Here is a 22,599-nt window from a genome sequence, read left to right on the forward strand (position 1 = left end):
GGAAGACAACAAATTTAGTTGAACTTCACAGATTCTGTCAAGAGGAGCGGTTAAAGATTCATCCAGAGGACGACCAGAAGCTTACAGTCTTTTGTTGTAAAGTTTTCCAGTGACTTCTGATGGAAGGACACAGAGCCAACGTATTCTTGTAAAACATTTTATTAATCATATGACAGGATGGATAAAGCCTCACAGTTTCTTATTTTTAGTACCTCATGCTGAGTGCAGTCAGACGATTCTCTCACCACTTAATGTTAGGGTTTCTCACCTCTCTGTAAACACTTCACATTCACAACATTTACCTCAGATGTGCAAACATACAAAAATCTCATTAACTGGCTGCTGGTGACACAGTTCGATGCTCTACTTGTGTCCAAACATGATAATTAATATTGAATGAGCCTTTATTTTGAAATACAGCATACAGGTTTTTTTCTTGAAAACTTTGACTCTTTTATCAGATTGTCTTTTCTAACATGCTGTTAATAATGTTTTAATGCAATTATCATCTTGTTCAGTGTGAGCTGCTCTGACTGTATTACTGTACCTGGCTGTATAAAGAGCAGCTTGTACACTCAGTGATGTAAACTGGCCTGGACAGCACACTGACTGTCTACAGCTGGGTGCTGCAGAGAGCCACCGACAGTCTGTCAGCTTCGTTGGCAGAGGTGGGACCATCTGTATCTGTCGCCTGGTGTCGGCAGGTTTGCTCCTCGGAGGCGGACTGCAGTCTGTTCCTGGTCAGGTATTGTCTGCAGGAGCAGAAGGTGTGGTAGAAGGAGGAGGAGAGGCCGGCGATGTCGTTGGAGATGTAGGGGAGAACCTCTGGAGATGCCTGGTTATAGTAACTGATCTGAAAAAAAGGTCCAGAATTAAAGTTTGTTCAGATTATATGTAAATACACACAACTCAAACTGTTGTCTGTCTCACCAGTGACATGTTGTTCTTGGTCTCCAGGATGGTGAATCCAGCACACAGAACCTCTCCTCTGTTATACTCCTCAGTGGGAGGGTGAGTGGGCAGGGACACTGAGCGCAGAGCGATCACATACGGGTCTCTGTGGAGGAAAGACAAGAGGGGGCAGTAAACCCTGAAGGATGGAGGTGTGTCAACTGTTACTGAGACCATCCGGCCCGTCATTGTACTGACCCGCTGCCACACGGTCTCCTCTTGGAAGCCAACAAGATGAAGTCCTGGAGAATCCCTTGTCCCTCCTTGGCTGAGGTTGGGGAACCGACTCCACCGTGACGCACTGATGGAGTCACCACACGATACAGGAAGTCATCAGCGTCCACGCGGTGAATCAGCTTGCATTTCCTGATTCAGGAAAGGACACAGAGAGAGAGCACTGAAATGAACTGAAGGAATATTGACTGTACACCCTGTACACAGTCATCTCATGTTTCTTTGGTTGTTTTTCCATTTTAAATCAAGTCTCCAGCTACTTCAGTTGTTTAGCAGAATGCTGCAACTCTGTTTTACTGTGAAGCTCCAGAAATGTTTTGTGGACTACAAGACTTCACCTGACTTTATATCATCAGGAGGAGGAGATGATGACTGCAGGTTCTGAAAGGACCTTTCCTTGAGAACAAATGCAGAGTGCTCTTCAAAATGACAGAAGTTCAACTCAAACCTCTCTGGGTGTCCTGAACACCTTCTCCTCTCTGGTGCTGCCTGTCACCAGCTGCTCTGGAGATAATAACTAACATTATGTCTGCCTCTATTAGTCTACATCCAAGTCTGTCCAGACTCATATAATATCATATATGTAGTGAAATACTGACATGTATGAGTCCAGTGAATAATGTACTGAGCATCATGTCTTCACTTACAGCAGAGGATCTCCAGGTCCCTCACCGCCCCATCATCTTCACTGAATACTGATGATTAATCTGTTTATAATCATGATGATTACTGTTGATATTATTCATATTATTTATCATATTGATTTTTTTTATCATATTGTATTTGTGTATTTGTTGATATTCATATTACATTGTTATTATTATGTGTCATATCATATCAAAGAACAGGTCTGATTTTGGAGTGGACATGAATAAGCTGAGTGTATTCATTCATAGATTTCTTTTTAATTGATTTTACTAATTATGAAGACAGCTGTTACCTTAAAAATACAAACTGCTGAGATCTACTGATTATTGACCCGTAATTTAATTAACAAAGATCATTTAATCTGAACTATTTAAACTATTCCCCATTCTGATTCTCATGTCATGTTCCCCTTGTTTTATTTCCATCACCAGTACAGTTTCATCTGAACAAAAGCTTTCCATTTTAAATTTTACTTTTTTAATTGACATCTTCAGATCATTTTACATTTTAATTTTGTTCAATTTACTTTTTCTTTTTAAGTTTATTTATGATCTGATTATTCCTAGTTGTGCAGTGTAATTATAATCTTTTTATTTGTATTTATTTAAATATCTTCCATCCAGAGGAAACTGAGCGCTCTGAAACTGGAACTGTGAATTTCTGAACAACTGTTTCTGACTGAATGTGTGAACGCACCATTATTATAGATAAACAATCAGCAGCCTGATGGTTACTGTCAATCATTAACCATTTTTGTATAAATCATGATGAGGAAACCAGAGATGAACTACAAGCAGTCTGGGCATTTCTCCGCCTGTACGCAGGTGAAGCACCTAAATCCTTGGAAAGATTTCTTGTGTTTCAGCCGCACATGCAGAACACATGTTGCACTTGTGACAACGAGCATCGTTCACATCGGCTTCACTGAAGCCGCCATCATTGTGGTTCTGTGGTGACACTATTCAAGTTGTTTTTTATAACTTTCCCAACTAGTCAAACCGGTGGTGTAATATCTGCCTAACATGTAGACAGCAGGCATTTAGCTGATAAACACAACAGACAGTAATTAAAGAGCATGATGACCCGGGCCTTGTTGTGTCACTTCTCCATCCATCCAGACTCTTTTAAACTTCTGCTTCTGGTTTTTCCCCTCACTGGAACGTGGTACTACAGCAAGTTGTTGCACCTCGCTAATCTCCATTTTATTTACATCTGCTTCCCTAATTGGACCAAATCCAACACTGCACTTCTTTAGGTCCTCAGCTGAGTGTGAAGTGCATGGAGTAAACAGTTCTCATGATGTGTGACTAACAGACAGATATTCCTTGTGTTATAGTTAGATGTCATTGCAAATTAATATTCAGCTATGAATTTGAAGAAACTTCTGGAGTAAAGTGAGCAACATGTGAGAGAGCAAGAGGGAGCAAGATCTGTGGATGGCCTTATTAATATGTGTTGTGATGGAAACCAACTTTTTCTTTCATCTGAGGACCTGAACTTCCTCTGAAACCTCCCTGAGCACCAGCTGTCATACAGTATACTGACCTTTAAACATGCACTGAAGAGACAGTTGGTCAGGCATGAACTGATTTTTACAAAGTGTGTGTGTGTGTGTGTGTGTGTGTGTGTGTGTGTGTGTGTGTGTGTGTGTGTGTGTGTGTGTGTGTGTGTGTGTGTGTGTGTGTGTGACAGCATTACTGATAGTGTGTGTCCCAGCTCGGTCTGTCACTCAGCTCAGCCAGCAGACAAAAAGCTCTGTGAGCAGGAACATCCACTTCTGCTTCCACCCTGAAACTCAACATGGACTTCTGCTCCAGGGTGTAAAGTTGAACCTGAGAACAAAGAACCGCATGAAACATCCAGCTCCTCCAGAACCAGCTGAACAACACTCACCAGGCCCGTTCAACCAGTGAACAGCAGCTACCTTGTCTTTCTCAGAGCTGAGGCACCAGTTGTTCCGAGCAGCCAACATCTTCAGAGCTGAAACATTGTTATAGCTCAGATACACCTGGGACCACACACACACACACACACACACACACACACACACACACACACACATACACACACACACACACACACACACTTAGACATGGATATCCATAAATGTGGTTTTGAGCTAACTTTTTAACACTGTGCATAAAAAGTCATAATTGATAAACATTAATCAGATCAAAAGCACATGAACTAAAACATGCTTTGGTAATATTCAGTGGTAAACTAATATGGTCCTTGAATCATGGATCATTAACGCTGCTCTGATCATGGCAGCTTTATCAACAGAGTTTGGACTGATCAGCTGTTTCATACAAAGCCACCAGTCTCTTGTTATCATGATGTTGATGAAGCATGATCTCAGATCATTGAATATAATTTCTCCAACCCTATGAAAACAAGGGGCTAATGTCATTATTTGAAACATCTAGATAAATCTAAATAAAAAATGAGTCTAATAAAGCAGCGTGTCATGAGTGTGACTGTGACATGTTCTTATGTCTGTTCACCAGTGATGGATTCTGTCAGTACTTCTACCCAGCAGCACCAGCTTCATGTGGCCTTCTGCTCTCTCATCGTTGTTTTTGTGTAAGAAGACAGAAAACACACAACGCAGGTCTGGTTTTTGTCGTATGCTTCTGTTAATATTTTTAGCTGCTGTTTGTCTGTTTTAAAGCACCTGAGCGTTCAGACGCAGACACAGTGCATATGTCAGCTGGAGGCTTAGGTCCTCAATGGAAACACTGACAGAGACATTTATATTTGTTCATCTGGCAGACACTTGGTCCACAGCGACAGAGGAATGAGGCACAACCCAGCAGATCAAGGAGAAATACACTCCAGGTTTCTCAGCTGCTCAGAGCGTCCAGCTCTGGAGGAGAGAGTCGGTGCAGATCCAGACCTTCTGGAGGAATAAACACCCGGAGACTCATCAGATTCTGTTCTGATCCGGAGCCGATTTATCTTCACTCCTGTTTATCAACCTGACTGCAGCAGTGATCCGGAGGCAGTGTTGGGGAAGCTACTTTACAAGCGTAGCTTTTAAAACTACATGTAGTTCAGCCTGGCAGTAGTTTGAACAAACTACATTTCTACCCCTGGAGAAATGTAGTTTGTAAAACTACTGCTAAAAAAAGTAGCTTTAGCAACTACTTATACTCATTATACTCATTTAACTCAGCGTTAAATAAATCAACATATGGTGTATATGAAACAAAATATAATAGCCTACAAAAAATTCACATGCCAGCAGAAATATGCCTCTCAACTCAAGTTTTATTTTTTAAAGAACAAAAGCTGACATTTTTGGTCAACATCACAGGAACTTCAGAGGCACTAACACTTAGGCACTAGAACTAGATGCCAGGGCAGAATCGCTTGTTGACACGACACATGAGCAGTCTCTCAAAGTTTTTAATCAGACAGCCGGTTCCATTTGGCACTAAAAACATCTTTACCAACACTAAATAGCCATCTATATCCAACATGTACAAGCTCAAATATGGCCATGGTTGGGCTGGCGCATTCGGGGGCGCATCGGGGGTAGCGGGAGGGGTGTCCATGACGTGCTTGTGCCATATGAGCACTGCCTTCCTTGGCATAAAGACCCACCCACTCTGTGAAGCATTTGAGTACTGCCAGGAAAGCCAATCAGAGGCAGCGTTGGCTTAGCATGTCATGACGTGTTTCATGCTTTTTTTCAAAGAAAAATAAAATAACATTTATATTATATAGGTCTTTTTTTATAAAAAAAATATTTCATGTTATTGGCCAAAATTGTAGTTTGTAAATTGAGTAGTTAAACTACAAAAAATTACCCAAAAAGTAGTTGAAATACTTGACGCAGCACAAAATATGAAAGTAGTTTAACTACCAGCAAGTTACAGCAAATTGTAGTTAAGCTATGTAGTTCAACTACATGTAGTTTAAGTCTCCCCAACACTGTCCGGAGGTGACCTCCAGGTTCTGTTTTGTTGACTGCTGACTGGAGCTGGAGGGGAAATGGACTTTACTTCATGAAAATAACGTTACAGAGAGGAAACAGAGAACCAGAACCAGAACCAGAGTCTCTGCTGAGTGCTGACTTCACTCAGAGCTTCACCTCAATTCAAACACACACACACACATTTCTTACATATTATATCTATAAGGCTGCTGGTTCATGAGGTCACAGTCAGTAGTAGATGACTATTTTCTTTCTTTTGAGAGAGAGAGAGAGCAAACTATGAGTAAGTTCTCTCAGAAGAGATTCAGTAAAGGGTCGAATATACTACTCCTACTACGTTATACGTAATCCGACTCCGTAACCACGGAGACCCCTCGAGCCTTCGCAGTTCTCCGTCGTGGTGCCGGATACGCAATGCAATTTCCCGCCCGATCAGTAGGGGTCGCTACGCAAGACTGGCCTAATCCCATGACGCCAATGGTCGGTAACCTCGTTGGTTGTTGTGCTTCCGGCTACAGTGAACAATGGCGTCCGAGAGAGAAAGACTGTTGATGTTGTTGCAGCTGAATAACATTGAAACACAGATGCTTTTGATACACAAATGGAGACGTGAAAGACAGAGGAGACGTGTGCGGAGGTGGTATGTACGTCCACTAAATGTACTCTCGTCTTGATTGCAAACCGGTCAAACTCTTTCGAAAATGGCGGTGGTGGTGTTTATGTTGTCGAGAGAGTAGTAAAACCGGAAAAGTAATTCCGGAAATGATGTTTTTAGAGGACCAATCACAGCCCTTGCCGTCTCCGTTTCCCCTCAACGGAGTGATGGACATTTAAAAAATATTTCATGCGCCCGGAGAGTACGGAGAGGGTCTCCGACAGGCTCTCCAGCGATGGAGAGGGCTCTCCGTGTCCGTGTACAGCACTTTCCGCGGTAGTAAAAATTGGGCTTCAGTGTGTTCTTGAAGACACAAGACACCTTCAGTTCCATCCTGCCTCCAGACTGTCAGGTGAGGAGGAGAGGTTGTTCCTGAGCAGGGAGGATGAGCTTGTGCTGCTCACATCTCCATGCTTCTAATACTCGGAGCAGAAATGCAGGGATGGTTTTCTGTGTGCAGATACTGTTCGTGTATCACGTTTCTCATGTACTCAGTTGTGAGAATAATGAAACATCATGGAGGAGCTTCAGGTCTCACTCTTCCCTTTACTTGTTCACCACAGCAATGACAATGTCTCCTTCCTCTTCACAAAAAAAGCCCAAAGAAGCCAAAGCACATTTTCATTCATGTCTCTGGTAATAACACCTGGATGTTGATAAAGACATCAGGTGTATTCAGGTTGCTGGTGTCTGTGAGTGAGTACAGTTTGATGCAGATCTGAGATCTGGTGATCTTTAGTTATGGTTCAGCAGTTATGTGTGGTTTAGATTCAGGAGTGATACACTGGATCAGGCTGGATTAAAGGGGACTGTTGGGCTTCTGTGGAGAAACATCCTGTAACCATTTTTATGTGCATGTGACAATTTGGACCAAACTGAGGTGTGATTAACGAGCCGTCCACAGTTCATGTGATTGTTTCTGCTGCTGAGTGACTCACCTGGTTTGTGGGGTTCCAGGGGACGGACAGAGGGACCTCGGCCTGCTTGCAGGAAATAATGTATTTTCTGTAACAACAAAAGGAGAACAGTTAGAAGAAGTTAGTATGATACTGTAATGTGAACAAAACAGCACCATGACATTAAAACGTACGGGTCACCAACAGAACTGCACTGCATGAATACTGAAAATGTCAGTCTGTAAACAGGAACCACGAAGAAAAGAGCTTTTCTCTTGATCGTGTCTTTATGTGATCATACAGTCACAACTGAGTGATACATCAATCTATCCAAACCACAGATCAGAAAAAACACCAGTATTTATGTGTCATGCATGTTTTTAGCATGAATGTTCCATCCATCTCATTTTGAGTCCAAATATACTGAAGATATCAAAGACACTGAAAAGCTGAGGAGGTATTTGCTCTTCACACCAACACACAGCAGCTCACCGGTCCAATCGGATCTTCTTCCTCGCTATGGCTTCTTGAAAGCGCCTCTCTCCTTCCTGTAGATGAAAGACAGGGTGACTTTAAACACCTCACATCATCTGTCTGTCTCCCTCTATATCCACCAGCTGCAGCATGCAGAGCAGTTCACTTACATCACATTTCATTCACAGGTGCTACATGGAGCATTTCAACCATGTTGCCATCCTGTTGTCCCTGGACAGAAGCAGGGTTACTGACAGCGGTGGATGGCAGTGACAACATGCAGTTTCTATGATGCTACACATCAGTGGTTCCCAACCTTACCCCAACCCTCTCCATTATCCAGGTCGCTCACCGTCCCCCCACATGCAACACTCAAGCTTTAATTAGGCCTCACAAACAGCAGCCAATCAAATGCTGAGCAAGAAGCTTTATTATTAAATGCAGTAAAAAAAATAAAATAAAGGCAATTAAACTGAAGAGTGTTATATTGTGTTGCATTCACAGAAACTCCAACAACAGAATATTCCACTTGTTAATTTCTAACCATGGCGATAACACGGCGTTCAGTGTATACAAGGTTTTCCTTGTATGAATGTTTTCAAAAGGAAGAAACTCAGAGTGAACAGTGAAAACCAAGACAGAACTGACACGGTACAGCTGAAATTTAAAATGTTATAGATGATAGTGTTCCAGTGAACAGCTGTCAGAAACACTTCAGTAAACAGATTCACCCTCTCCTCTCCACATATTGGTGTAAACATTTTAAATGGTGCAGATAGAAGCAAGCTTCAACTCGTCATGTCGTGAATTTCTGGTGTAAACACCCACAAAGAAAGTTTTGCTCTGCCCAGTGGTTTCCCGTCGCCTCTGTTGAGAGACGCTGCTACATAACAACCCAAGGGATTGACCACCCAGTGGAGCTGTTCAGGTTTATGACGGTTTATGAGTGGAGACATTTTTTCTCCAACATGTTGAGTCACGTTGAGTTTATAGCTCTGATCTCTGCTCGGTCAGGCCTCCACATCTCTCCAATAGCAGCCTTGGAAAACTTTTGTCTGAGGTTACATGGGGGCAACGTACATACAAGTGAATATGAATATGTTTATAACTGGAACAGCTGGGGAATGATTAGCTATGTGCAGCATATTGTAGCTTGTTCAGTGGCTGTAGTAGCAGGACCAACAGTTTGACCCCACCTCCTCCCACTGTTTCAAATCAAGATTCAAGATTCAAGATTCAAGATCTCTTTATTGTCATTCAGCACAGAACAAAAAAAGTAGTGAGCAGAACGAAATTACGTGCATGGCTTTTTTAAAAAACACTGTAGAAAACTATGTTAAAACACAGATGTAACAAATGTAAAACAAAATGTATAAATATATTATATAAACAGAATGAATAAATAGTACTGGCAGGGTTGTTGCAGATATAAAAATGAAAAGAGGTGAATTGAGCAGACATAAGTAATAGAGAATAAATAGATATTGCACCGGATATTTATTATTGCACATGTTGAGGTTAGTGTGGGTGTTTGTTAAGCAGTCTGATAACAGCAGGGTATGACTTTCAAATTATTTATTTAGTTATTTATTATATTTTATTTATTTTGCCAGAATATTGCCCTGTCTGAAACACATACTCCAGCTCGCTAATAAGGAGTTAATAACCTTCAAATGTAGCGACCCAGTGTTTCAGCTTTTACATGTTTACATTTGTTTGTTTTGGATATATTAAGTCCATAAACTCACCAGGGGTTCTGGTCGTATCCGTGGTAACGTACATAGCTTCCCACGGTTGTCAAGCACCTCAAAGATCATGAAGGCAGAGTTAATGTGTCGGTTAGGCCCCTCCTCCTGGTAGGCCTCTGCACGTACCCCCACCTCAATGCTGAGGACACACATCAGATATCATCATGACCTGTTTCCGCCTCACAGACGAGGCAGGTTGGATCTTATCTGATCTTATCTTCTGTGTCTTTATCTTCTCTGATTATGATGATCTTATACCTGTTCTTGAAGGCGTTGTTGACGATCGCCCTCAGCAGCAGTCTGTCTCCAATCTGAGAAGGTCCTCTGAAGGTGAACATGTCGATGGTCCGCAGAGTCGGGTGAGCCTGACACAGACGACTGCACACAGACAGACAGACAGACATTACAGAGATACTGTGTGTGTGTGTGTGTGTGTGTGTGTGTGTGTGTGTGTGTGTGTGTGTGTGTGTGTGTGTGTGTGTGTGTGTTATTACCATACCAGGCCTGTGGCTGACTAACATTAAGGGCACAGATCACCAAATAATCTAAATCTGCCGACTATATTCTTACTTTGACAGTCTAATGGAAACAAGATCCTGTACTGGTCTAAATACCAGTCAGAAATTGATCAGGTAGGACCCAGTCTACAGGCTCTCCAAGTGACGCTTTTCAAAAAAAGACAAGAAGCAAAAGTTAGCATTAGAAGACACTTAATACAATCTAATTCACAAATACTGATGGTAAGAAAATGCTGTTTATTTATTTAACTTTTATTTAACCAGAAGTCCTGTGAGATAAAAAAACATTTTTCTGAGCGAGACCGGGGCCAAAACAGCACACCATTACAAAGCTAACAAGATAGCTAACTAATAGCTAATTTTTTGATTGACCAATGAATGTTTTAGTCTATAAAACATCGTAGTTAGAAAACAATGCCAGTTAAACCAGGTGGCAAATTCAATGTGTTTGTTTTCAACAAGTCGGCAGCTGAAGGGAAGTCACTGTTCAATGATATGTGACAGAGACAGAAGCAAACGCTCTGATGTGAAAAGCTGGACACAAAGAAAGTTTGACATTATTTCACAATTTTTTAGAAAAATGTCCAAACTAATTAATGGATTATCATAATATGTGCTGATTATTTTTCTGTCAATCAACAAATTGAACTGTTTAAGCTGAAGGCTCATCTAAAACTGTTTGATTTTAAAATGCACACGTCAGACTGTTCTGGCCAACAACAACAACCCAGGTATGTGTGTGTGTGTGTGTGTTTATGTACATGTGTGTGAGTCCCCCCTGTGTGTGACTGTACCTGGCAGCAATTGTAGCTACATTCACCATCCAGGCCATGATCTGTCCCCCGAACGTGTTCACCTGGTGTTCACACAAACATATATGATCATACAGTCTACACTATTATGACACAACACTGAGGAATAGTAAAAGCCTGTTATTTAAATTTCACAGGGATATACAGTTGTTATGAATAGATTTTTATACCTTGTTGCACAACCAGTGCAACAGAGGATACAATACCACCATACCGCTATGTGTAACTAAAGAGAGTTTGACAAAAAATCTGAATATTATACAAAGATTCTAAGAATTACACCAAAAGAGCACTCATTAGCAAATCTAATCAAATCATAAAGAATTGCTGATTCATCCACTTCCTGAAATAAATGTACAGAGAGGCAGACAAACCTGATGGTTAGCGTGTGGAGGCAGAACCAGCTCAACACTCTCCACCCTGGTCCTCTCTGCTGCCATCGCATCATCAACTGCAGAGCTGTCAGCTGACATACAAACACAAGGCTGACATTATAGGACATGGTTGGTGTTATTCTATATATGTTCAACATTAATATGAAAATACCCAAACAAACAATTTCTTAGATGGAGAAGCTCAGACGTCAAATGACAAAGCGTTATGATTTCAACACGTCTTCTTAATTGATCAGCAACTGGAAACACAATGTAGAGTGAAGACATGGAGACAGATCAGGGCATAGCTCGAGGTTACACAACATATTAGCTAGCATTAGCATCCAACCACTTTCTAGCTAATATTACTCTTTGATTACATCCAGTGGGTTTTATTTGCGGGGTTAAAAAAATGTTTCCATGTTGTGTGTTGATATTTGACAATAAGTTAATTTAAGCCTTTCTGATCATATCATACAACACTATCAAACAGTAATGTTAGCATGGAAGTGGTTGCATGCTAACACTGGCTGTTGTCTGACAGAACCTAATGTTTTCTCAAATATGTCGTTTATCTTGTATAGTATAAGTATTTTCCCTGTCCTCTGTCTTCTCAGCTGCTGATTAATCATGAAGCTGTGAAATGATAACGTTTTTTCAGAATTCCCTGCATTTATATGACAACTAGAAAACAGCAGTATGACATGTGAGAGTGATGTCAGAGGAAAATGGCCGTCATGTGGATATGGTCTAAAGGTTCCTACTGAAGGTGTAAAACAGTAAATCTTTCAAATCCTCTCCCAAATATATTGTTTCATTAGCAGCAAACAGGAAGTAATAGTGCATTTGTTGATTACTATTTTCAGCCGTGCATCAATTCACATTTGGTGTTCTAGTGAGTATTTCTGTCATCAGATGGTGTCTTAACTACACACTGTGGTTTATATTGACTCAATACCACTATTGAGTCAATATAAACCACAGTGTGTGTGTTCATGATAATTAGGAACACACCAGTGGTGTAATCAAGTTTATCATGCATGACATTCTTACAGGCCCATCGTTTCCACTGATACAATCTGTCTGACTACAGTCATAGTTAATATTTTATATTTCATCATTGTGTTTGAAGCTTCAGTCCTTCACTCTCACAAACATTCAGCAACAAGTTCAAACATCAAATCTCCAAACTCAACCTACACTATCTGCTTTATCCGGCTGTGATGCAGCAGTGTGCATCAGACCTACCCTGCTGGATGGACCCATTGGAGAGCAGATCTTTGATGATGTCATCGTGTACCATCCTGACTCGCCGTCTCTCAGCTGCCAGGCTGTGTTCAACCTGCTCCTTCTGAGTGTGAGGGACGATGGGCTTCAAGATCACCTGTGAGGTAATGTCAGTAGATGTGTCTACTCATTGTGAGAAAACATCACACACACACACACACACACACACACACTAATGCACTACTCAACTGCAACAACTGACACAGGAATCTGTTTTTTTATTCATTTTCATCGTTTTGTTTTTCAGTAGTTCAGTTTGAAGGGTTAACCGCGAGGTCCTGCTAGTATTCCAGCTCAGTTAGCACCAGCAGCTGTGACACAAAGCTTACCAGCTAACTTCACTATCAGAGGAACATGAAGCAAGTTGGCACCGAGCAGCTACCCCAGTTTCCTCTGTCCGCTGTCTTTCCCCAGACCTTGCACACCAAGAACAGCACTGTTTATCATTGGGATTACAACCTTCTCCTGCTTGGCTCATGAGCCAAGGAACCACCAGCACCTTTTCTTCAAAGACTGGTATCGTTGAACTGGGACTAGATAGCACACAGCATAGCATAGCACAGCTAAGCACAGGGCTGTTTAACTCTGGTTGATGTAATGCACATGTGCTCCATCTATGTGTTTGTTCACTGTTTAGGTGTTATAGTGATCTCAGGTCAGGTTATTGGTAGTTTGCTTTGCTACACAGCTAATTTTGATGTTAGTTGGATTATGCTTCACACAGACTCAGAGTCTTTACATGCAACTAACTATCTTCTCTAACCTGGCATCACATCTCACACACACACACACACACACACACACACACACACACACACACACACACACACACACACACACACACACACACACACACACACACACACACACACACTCCTTCAGCTGTTCTCTCCTATCAATGAAACAAGTAGTGATCCAAAATGACAATTGAGTACCTTTTTATGAGACTGATTTGGTGAATTGGCTCTTTTCCCTTCTTCAAGGGTGGTGCCCCGAGGTGATCTAATGTAAATTGGATCTTATTATTTTTCATAATTAATAATTATCCCTGATAATCATTAATTATTATTGATAGCCAAGTGTAACCCAAACTTCACTATTAATGTTGTTTAAAGCACTACAGATGCATGTCTTTCCAGACTCATAAGATTTATGTAGTGAAGACTTTGAAGGTATTAAGTGTAGCTCCTGGTGATGTGGAAGTCTTCACTATACTGACACGTATGATTCCAGTGAATACTTTACAGTGAGTCATGCTGTCTTCACTTAGAGAGGACGGACAGAGAGCTTCATCACTGGTGCAATGAGCTTGTGGTGGATCACTGCTGGAAGTTAAATTCCTTGTATGTGTTCATATAGAGGATTCTAACACATGGATGCTTCACACATGTTCAGCCAGTCAGCACAGAACATCTCTACATCAGCACAGTTTCTAGGTGAATACCCAAGATTAGTGCCACCAATTCAGTATCTGACCAAATATAAATTATGGTCTGTGTTATAATATGAATTATTGGGTTACAGCTAAAACATGTTTTGAGAGGTCAGTGTTTTGACCTTTGACCACAAAAAGTTCAGTCTTAAGTCTAAGTCATTTTTGTGCACATTTTGAAAGAATTCCCTCACAGTGTTCCTGAGACAGACAACCCAAGAACACTATGTCTCTGACTGCAGCTGCTGCCAGAGGCATGAAGACATGAATATGGTGCAGCCTTTACTATGACGTAACTGTGACTGTCTTCTAGTAGAGTCAGTGTAGGTGTGCAGTGAGTACTGCGGCAAGTTGCCACCGATCACATCACATATTCATGGAAGCCAAATTGTTCATGCTCACCTCAGAATCATTTGGTTTACCATCAAACATGAGCCTTACCTTTTCTCCTGTGTTTGTGCGCTGGGTAACAAAGGTGGCGTACGCGTGGCAAACTCTCCAGTGACGGTCAGAGAAGAGGTCCTCACAGCTCACCTGTATGCCCACCTGAGGTGAAATGTATTAGGGATAATCTTAGGTCAAAGCATAAATGTGCACCAAAGCATGACTTTACTAATGTAACAATAAGAAGAAGCACCTAAATCAGTAACCCTGGAGCCAGCAGTTTTAAACACTGCTGCTAACTTTGGCTCAATCCAAAGCTCACTGAGGTCTTTTAAAGATATTCAAACTGCAGCATCACCCTTGAAGTTCATATAGTAAATATGTTAGCAGGCAGCTGCTTATTTACACACACAGCAGTCATGGAGCGATGTTATCATTCAACTGGAGTCATGACAGGCTAACCACACTGGCTGTGAGCATTAATCAGGGATAATGTGAGGACACAGCTCAACAACATAAAGAACAAAGGTCTCGTTGTTTTCACAAATCTGAATGCAGAATTCTTACATATCAGACTTAATTATTTCATTTCAAATGGTGAGTGGTTTTGTGTGTTGTAGGTTTAGTACAGAAGAAACAGCAGATATCATGGTATGAATGTAAAGTATTAAAGTAGGTGCTGTGTGTTAGTAGAAATGCTTGAATGTCAAACATGAATGACTTCTCTGACCTCCATGCTGGTGTTGAAGGCTCTGTTGACCTTTGCCTTGATGTTCACCACCTGACCCACGCTGAACACAGACATGATAAGACTTAGTGATTACTCTGTGTGTGTGTGTGTGTGTGCGTGTGTATATATATATATATATATATATATGGGTGTGTGACGTGACATGGCAGTTTTGCTGTCTTCAGTGTCAAACATGTATAAATATGAAATATATTTGTCAAAAACCCTCTCAATATTGTGCAGAAGATTATGCTTTATGTGAACATACTAAACATTAAAACAGTTCATCACTCATTTTTTCAGAATTTTCAACCAAACATAACAAAACTCATATGGTGTGACTGTCCGGCACTTGTTTCTCAAAGTAAGAACTTGAATAAAGCTAAGAAAAATAAATGCAAAAATTCTCAAAACAATACAGTAAAATTATACAGATGTCTATTTGTGAGCCTACTCTTTTCAAAGTCCAAGCATAATGTTTTGAGTCAGTTCTGATCAAAATGATTTTGTCACACAAATCAAAATCATATGGTGTGACACTATTTTGGGATATTTCAACGGGCAACTGTTTTGACATCCTTGGGAATGAGAGGTCCTTCTTCAGCAAGGTTGTTCAGTACTATTAAAACCAGACCATGACAGGTTTCTGAGGTGAGTTATCATTTTTATGTTTTCAATAAATCAGATTTTGTTGGCACTCTGACAAAAGTCCCACTTCCAAATGGTTTTGGTGTGACACATTTTTCATAGAAATGCAAAAGAAATTTTATTTTTTTGTCATAATTACATGTAAATCTATGTTGCTTTGTTATAGCTAGCATCTTGTTAGCATGTTAATGTGTAGCTACAAGACTCAAGGTTGTGCTAAGTGCAGCAAACATCATATGGTGTGACACTTCATCATATGGTGTGACCTGTCTGCCTGTCACGCCATATGATTTTGATTGTCACACCATATGATGGTTTTAGAGGGTGCCTTCATTGTTGATTCAAAAGGCCTTGGGGCAGATTTCTTGAAGCCTGGAAATACATGATATCTAAAATATCATTGGACTAGAACACTGTAGGCAGTGCAACTAAGAGGAACGCAGTTATGAAATGCAGAGGATCTCATCTCATCTCAATCCTAATTAATATTTCCTGCCATATGAGTGATCAGTACTCACCAATAGGTAGGTTAATACATGTTTTGCATTGACACAAGGCGACATGATCATATGGTGTGACACTATATCATGTGGTGTGACATTCCAAATTGTGACAATAACATACCTTTATTAATGATAAGATGTGAAAATGTTCATGGAATACATAGAAAATAGTATGAGCAAGAGTCACAAATATTTTTATAATTTTATAGCAAGGTTTGTCACAATAAATAGAAAATACGTTGAAAGACTGACGACATAGGTCTCACATTGAGCAATGATTTAGAAAATAATACACAAATGTAATTAATTTTCACAAAACTATAATGGATCACAGTTTAGTTATGATAAAGGACTTTGATAAAGTGAGTAACTTAAGAAAGGTATAATCCATTTTCATTTTATATACAATTATTTTCATGTCACACCATATGACGATTTTAGGCACTAATACAACAAATTGTCACATAAATTCTGATTCCAATTGAAAATCTAAAAATAACATATGTTTCTATAAAGATGAGAGTTAGTAGAACAAAAGTCAATCATTTTTATGCCTGTTATTTGAAGTTTTTGAAAAAACACTTTTTTCTGGTGTATATGTCACTGACCCATATATGTATATCTATATATATGTATCTATCTATCTATCTATCTATATATATATATATATATATATATATATATATATATATATACACACACACACACACCGTGCCCATAAGTATTCACCCCCATCATTTTTTCCCTATTTTATTGTTTAAAAAATTGAATCATGATCAACATACAAAAAATATGCAATATATAACAATAGAATAATATATATATATTATATATATATATATATATATATATATGTATATATATATATATATATATATATATATATATATATATATATATATATATATATATATATATATATATATATATACATATATATATGTCAAAGTTAAAATAAATTTCTACAAAGTAATGTCAATTAATTAAAAATATATAATGTAAAATAATTGTTTGCATAAGTATTCACCCCCTTTGAAGTGAATGACCTAGTTCAACAGAGGTCCAGCCAGTTGGTGCTAGTAGTCTCACAATTAGTGAAATGGAGATCACCTGGGTGCAGTGAATGTGTCTCAAATGATTGTAGTATAAAGACACCTGTGTCTGAAGGTCCAGTCACTGGTTAATCAGTATTCCTGGCTACAATTACACCATGAAGACAAAAGAACACTCAAAGCAACTCTTTAAAAAGGTTATTGAAAAGTATAAGCCAGGGGATGGATACAAGAACATTTCCAAGTCACTGAACATCCCCCAGAGCTCAGTTAAATCCATCATTAAGAAATGGAAGGAATATGGCACATGTGTAAATCTGCCTAGAGCAGGCCGTCCTCACAAACTCAGTGACCGTGCAAGAAAGAGACTAGTGAGGGAGGCCACCAAGACACCTATGACTACTCTGAAGCAGTTAAAAGCTTCAGCAGCTGAGATGGGAGAGACTCTGCATACAACAACTGTTGCCCGGGTTCTTCACCAGTCAAAGCTTTATGGGAGAGTGGACAAGAGAAAGCCACTGTTGAAGAAAGCTCATAAATCTCCACTAGAGTTCACCCAAAGGCATGTGGGAGACTCCAAGGTCAACTGGAAGAATGTTCTTTAGTCAGGTGAGACCAAAATGGAGGTTTTTGGCCATCAGACTAAATGCTATGTTTGGCGGACACCAAATGCTGCACATCACCACAAACACACCATCCCCACGGTGAAGCATGGTGGTGGCAGCATCATGCTGTGGGGATGCTTCTCAGCAGCAGGCCCTGAAAGGCTTGTAAAGTTAGAGGGTAAAATAAATGCAGCAAAATATATGAAAATGCTGGAGACAACCTGATTCAGTCTGCAAGAGAACTACGACTTGGGAGAAGATTTATTTTCCAGCAAGACAATGACTCAAGATTCAAGATTCAAGATCTCTTTATTGTCATTCAGCACAGAACAAAAAAAGTAGTGAGTGGAATGAAATTACATGCATGGCTTTTTTTAAAAAAAAAACACTGTAGAAAACTCTGTTAAAACACAGATGATGTGTAAAATGTATAAATATATTATATAAACAGAATGAATAAATAAGCACTGGCAGGGTTATTGCAGATATAAAAATGAAAAGAAGTGAATTGAGCAGACATAAGTAATAGATAATAAATAGATACTGCACAGGATAATAATTATTATTGCACAGATAATGGATATATTGCACCGGATATTTATTATTGCACATGTTGAGGTTAGTGTGGGTGTTTGTTAAGCAGTCTGTTAATAGCAGGGTAGAAATTGTTCCTAAACCTGACCGTGCTGCTATGCAGGCTGCGGTATCTCTTTCCTGATGGCAGGAGGGAGAACAGTCTGTGACAGGGGTGGGTGGAGTCTTTTAGGATGCTGGCGGCTTTGGTCAGTAAGCGTTTCTGGGCCAGATCCTCTATGGGTTGCAACACGGCCCAAATAGTCCTCTCTGCTGACCTCACCACTCTCCTCAGGGCTTTTCTGTCCGAGGTGTTAGAGTTTTCAAACCACAAAGAGATGCTGCTGGTCAGCACATTCTCTATGGTGCCCCTGTAGAAAGTGTTGAGGATGGAAGGACTAAAGTGGGCCTTCTTCAGCCGCCGCAGGAAGTGTAGGCGTTGGTGAGCCTTTTTCACCAGAGAGGAGGTATGCAGGGACCAGGACAGGTTATTAGAGATGTGCACCCCCAGGAACTTTGTGTTCTGAACCGTCTCCACAGCAGTTCCATTGATGAAGATCGGGGTGTGCACGGGCTGTTTTTTTCTGAAGTCGATCACCATCTCCTTGGTTTTTTCGACATTCAGGATCAAGTTTTTTTTCCCGCACCAGTCAGCAAAATGTTTCACCTCCTCTCTGTAAGTGTTCTCCTGATTGTTCTGGATCAGGCCCACCACTGTCGTGTTGTTCGCGTACTTAATGGTGTGGTTTGTACTGGACTTTGCACAGCAGTCGTGGGTCATCAGGGTGAACAGAATGGGGCTCAGGACACATCCCTGCGGCGATCCGGTGTTCAGTGAGATGGTGGATGAGGTGTTGTTGCCTACCCGCACAAACTGAGGCCTCTCTGAGAGAAAGTCTAAAATCCAGTTGCACAGTGGGGTGTTCAGTCCAAGTGGGCCAAGTTTATCGACCAGATGCTGGGGGATTATGGTGTTGAATGCCGAGCTGAAATCGACAAACAACATTCGCACATGAGAGTTATTTTTCTCCAGGTGTTAGAGACTCAGGTGAAGTGCAGTGGATATAGCATCCTCAGTGGAAAGGTTTGGGCGGTAGGTGAACTGGAATGGGTCAAGTGAGGGGGGCAGGACAGAGGTTATGTGGTCCTTGACTAACCTTTCAAAGCACTTCATTATTATGGGCGTAAGTGCCACCGGTCGGAAGTTATTTAGACTGGTGACTGTGGGTTTTTTGGGGACTGGGATGATGGCTGAAGTTTTGAAGCATGATGGCACAGCAGCTTGACTCAGGGAGATGTTGAATATGTCTGTTAGGACATGAGTCAGCTGGTCTGCACACCCCTTGAGCACGCACCCTGGTATCCTGTCAGGACCTGCAGCTTTCTGTGGGTTGATCTTCCTCAGGGTCCGTAGGACATCAGCAGGGTCAAGACTTAGCACCTGGTCGTCGTGGGGTGGCTTTCGTTGTTGGTGTGGTGTTCAGTACTTCAAACCTGCCGAAGTAGTTGTTGAGGTGGTTTAGGAATTCAGTGCTGTCATCACAGGCCTGGGGAGTAGTCCTGTAATCCGTAACTGTTTGAATTCCCTGCCATAGTCTCTTAGTGTCCTTGTGGTTGTTGAAGTGGCTTTGGATTTTTTGTCCATGGGCTCTCTTTGCCATTCTGATGGCCCTGTTCAGATTTGCTCTCGCAGATCTGAGTGTGGTTGCATCGCCCGATTTAAAAGCTGAGTTTCTTGCTCTCAGGAGGGCAAGAACCTCAGTGGTCATCCATGGTTTCTGATTTGCCGCACTGTGATGGTTTTTGAGATGCTGACGTCCTCCATACATTTTTTAGTGTAGCCTGAGACAGTCTCAGCATACTCACTGACATCTGTGATGTGGTCTATGGTGGCAGCCTCTCTGAAAACAGACCAGTCAGTACAGTCGAAGCAGTCCTGTAGTGATGACATGGCTCCCTCCGGCCAGACCCTCACCTGCTTCGAGGAGGGCTTGGTTCTGGTCAGCACTGGTCTGTATGCTGGCATTAACATCACAGCAATGTGGTCAGATGAGCCAAGGTGGGGGCGGCTTACTGCTTTGAATGCTTTTTTGATGTTGGTATAAGCATGATCCAGTAAGTTGGCCCCCCTTGTTGCAAAGTCCAAAAGTTGGTAAAAATGGGGGAGAACTTTCTTCATGTTTGCCTGGTTAAAGTCCCCAGCAACAATGAATGCTCCCTCAGGGTCGATGGTTTGCTGATCATTAATGAAGTTGTAGAGGATGTTTAAGGCTGCCTTTGTGTCTGCATCCGGGGGTATGTAAACAGCAGTGATCACAATGACAGAAAATTCCCTTGGAAGGTAGAAAGGACGGCATTTAACTGTCAAAAGTTCAAAGTCCGGTGAACAGTGTGAATAAATCCTCTTTGTGTCCCTGCACCATCTGTTATTGATGTAAATGCAAACACCACCGCCCCGAGTTTTGCCGCTGAGAGCCACGCTCCTGACTGCACAGAAGGTTGTTAGCCCCTCCATGCTAATGGCGTCCTCCATGACTGAGTCATTTAACCACGTCTCAGTGAAAATGAGGGCACAACAGTATCTCACCTCCCGTTTAGTGGTTAAATCCAGTCTGAGGTAGTCCAGTTTGTTCTCCAGTGAGCAGAAGTTGGCGAGCAGTATTGACGGTAGTGGTGTTCTGCACTAGAGCCCTGCGCTGGAGCCCGAGGGGCCCGACAGCCCAAGGGCCGGGCTCCGGGCCAATTACCACATCATTACCTCGGACATGGGCCAGGCTCGATATCAGGTCAACTGTGACTGTGCGTGATGCAACTGCAGCATTGCGCAGCACGCACTGCTGAAGTTGCATCACGCTTTTTCAGCGCTGACTCCACCGATTCAAGCCGTGGTGCATTAGCCGTTGCATAGGCCTGTCACGATAATCAATAAATCAATTAATCATACGATAAATTAAAATGAGCTCGATAATTTTGCCGGCCTCGATAATTTCCATTTGCATGCTTGTTTGTTTTCCTCGTGTCTCTCACTAGAACCCTCTTGTCAGTCACTAGCTCCATTCACGCAGTCGTTTGCATGCGGGGATACCGCGCCAATTCTCCGCATCCGCCTTTGTGTGAAAGTTTCAGATGCGGTGAGGGGTGAAATTTCGCTGCGCTTCCGGAGGTATCAGAGGCGAACCGAGCCGGCGGCGCGGAGCGAGGGCGTGTCGATCTGATGGTGTTGGTGTCTGATAACTCTACAGATCCTTCACTCAACAAAATAAAAATAAATGTCCCACAAAGCAACGTTACAGGACCAAACAACAGGAACGTAGTAACTGGTTGTGTCTTTGGCAACTTATATGAGGAAAAAAATACCGCAGTTATTCGTGGAGAAGCGTCTGTCAGCCTGTCGGTCTGACCGACTCTTCGTCACATTTCTGCCCGAAAAACAGCGTCTGTGCCCGGCAAAAAACTTTAACTCACCAAGTGTTACCCGCGACGGTCAGTTACTGTTGTCATGGTGACGGTCAGCCCTCCCGACAAGACTCAGTGAACTTCGTGAACCCCGCGAGTGAAATAGTCAGACAGCGTCCAGTTTACTGATGGTGATTATGTAATTATGTAAATTATAGAAAAACGTAACTTTGTCACTTTCCAGGATGTTTGGTGAGTCAGGATCTCAATCACAACACATTATAACAGCATCCATATGATTATAAACAGTCAGCGGGTACATTAATAGGATTAATAGGAGGACACCGGGGAAACACCTTGAAAAAAACATATACGTCATCATCATCACGTGTACCGTCACGCCTCCACATCGCTACAGACAATGGTGCTAACATTGTTGCTGCATAAGGAACCATAGCTGGCCATGGCTCAATTGCTTTGGCCACAGCCTCCATCTTTATTTATTTTGGATATTTAAAATGTCTTCTTCACATTCAAATGTTAAATATTCTTTAGAAATAAAGGTTTATTGATCTTTGAAAGGGTGTACTTGCATTATTATGCCATTATCATTATATTAGTTGAAAAATGGTCTCAAAGCGACAATATTATCGTTTATTGCAATAATTTCTAGGACAATTTATCGTCCAGCAAAATTTGTTATCGTGACAGGCCTACCGTTGCATTATCCTCCAAGTCG

General features: G+C 41.4%; 1 protein-coding gene across 3 annotated transcripts in view; it reads right to left on the reverse strand.

The window, feature by feature from the left end:
• Window positions 1-141: 141 nt before the first annotated feature.
• LOC141016452 (acyl-coenzyme A thioesterase 11-like) overlaps window positions 142-22,599 on the reverse strand; it is a 25,704-nt gene continuing 3,246 nt past the window's right edge. For all 3 annotated transcript variants that reach the window (XM_073490828.1, XM_073490826.1, XM_073490827.1), the window contains exons 4-17: window positions 15,084-15,144; window positions 14,411-14,515; window positions 12,499-12,634; window positions 11,251-11,342; window positions 10,859-10,920; window positions 9,805-9,924; window positions 9,547-9,685; window positions 7,817-7,872; window positions 7,367-7,433; window positions 3,758-3,841; window positions 3,532-3,665; window positions 1,150-1,317; window positions 931-1,057; window positions 142-853 (exon numbers count right to left, since the gene is read on the reverse strand). In XM_073490828.1, the coding sequence (XP_073346929.1) occupies window positions 614-853; window positions 931-1,057; window positions 1,150-1,317; window positions 3,532-3,665; window positions 3,758-3,841; window positions 7,367-7,433; window positions 7,817-7,872; window positions 9,547-9,685; window positions 9,805-9,924; window positions 10,859-10,920; window positions 11,251-11,342; window positions 12,499-12,634; window positions 14,411-14,515; window positions 15,084-15,144 (1,591 nt within the window). In that variant the 3' untranslated portion in view covers window positions 142-613. The remainder of the gene's footprint in view (window positions 854-930; window positions 1,058-1,149; window positions 1,318-3,531; window positions 3,666-3,757; window positions 3,842-7,366; window positions 7,434-7,816; window positions 7,873-9,546; window positions 9,686-9,804; window positions 9,925-10,858; window positions 10,921-11,250; window positions 11,343-12,498; window positions 12,635-14,410; window positions 14,516-15,083; window positions 15,145-22,599) is intronic.

This window comes from Pagrus major, chromosome 21 (genome assembly GCF_040436345.1).
Source record: "Pagrus major chromosome 21, Pma_NU_1.0".
NCBI classification, from domain to species: Eukaryota; Metazoa; Chordata; class Actinopteri; order Spariformes; family Sparidae; genus Pagrus; species Pagrus major.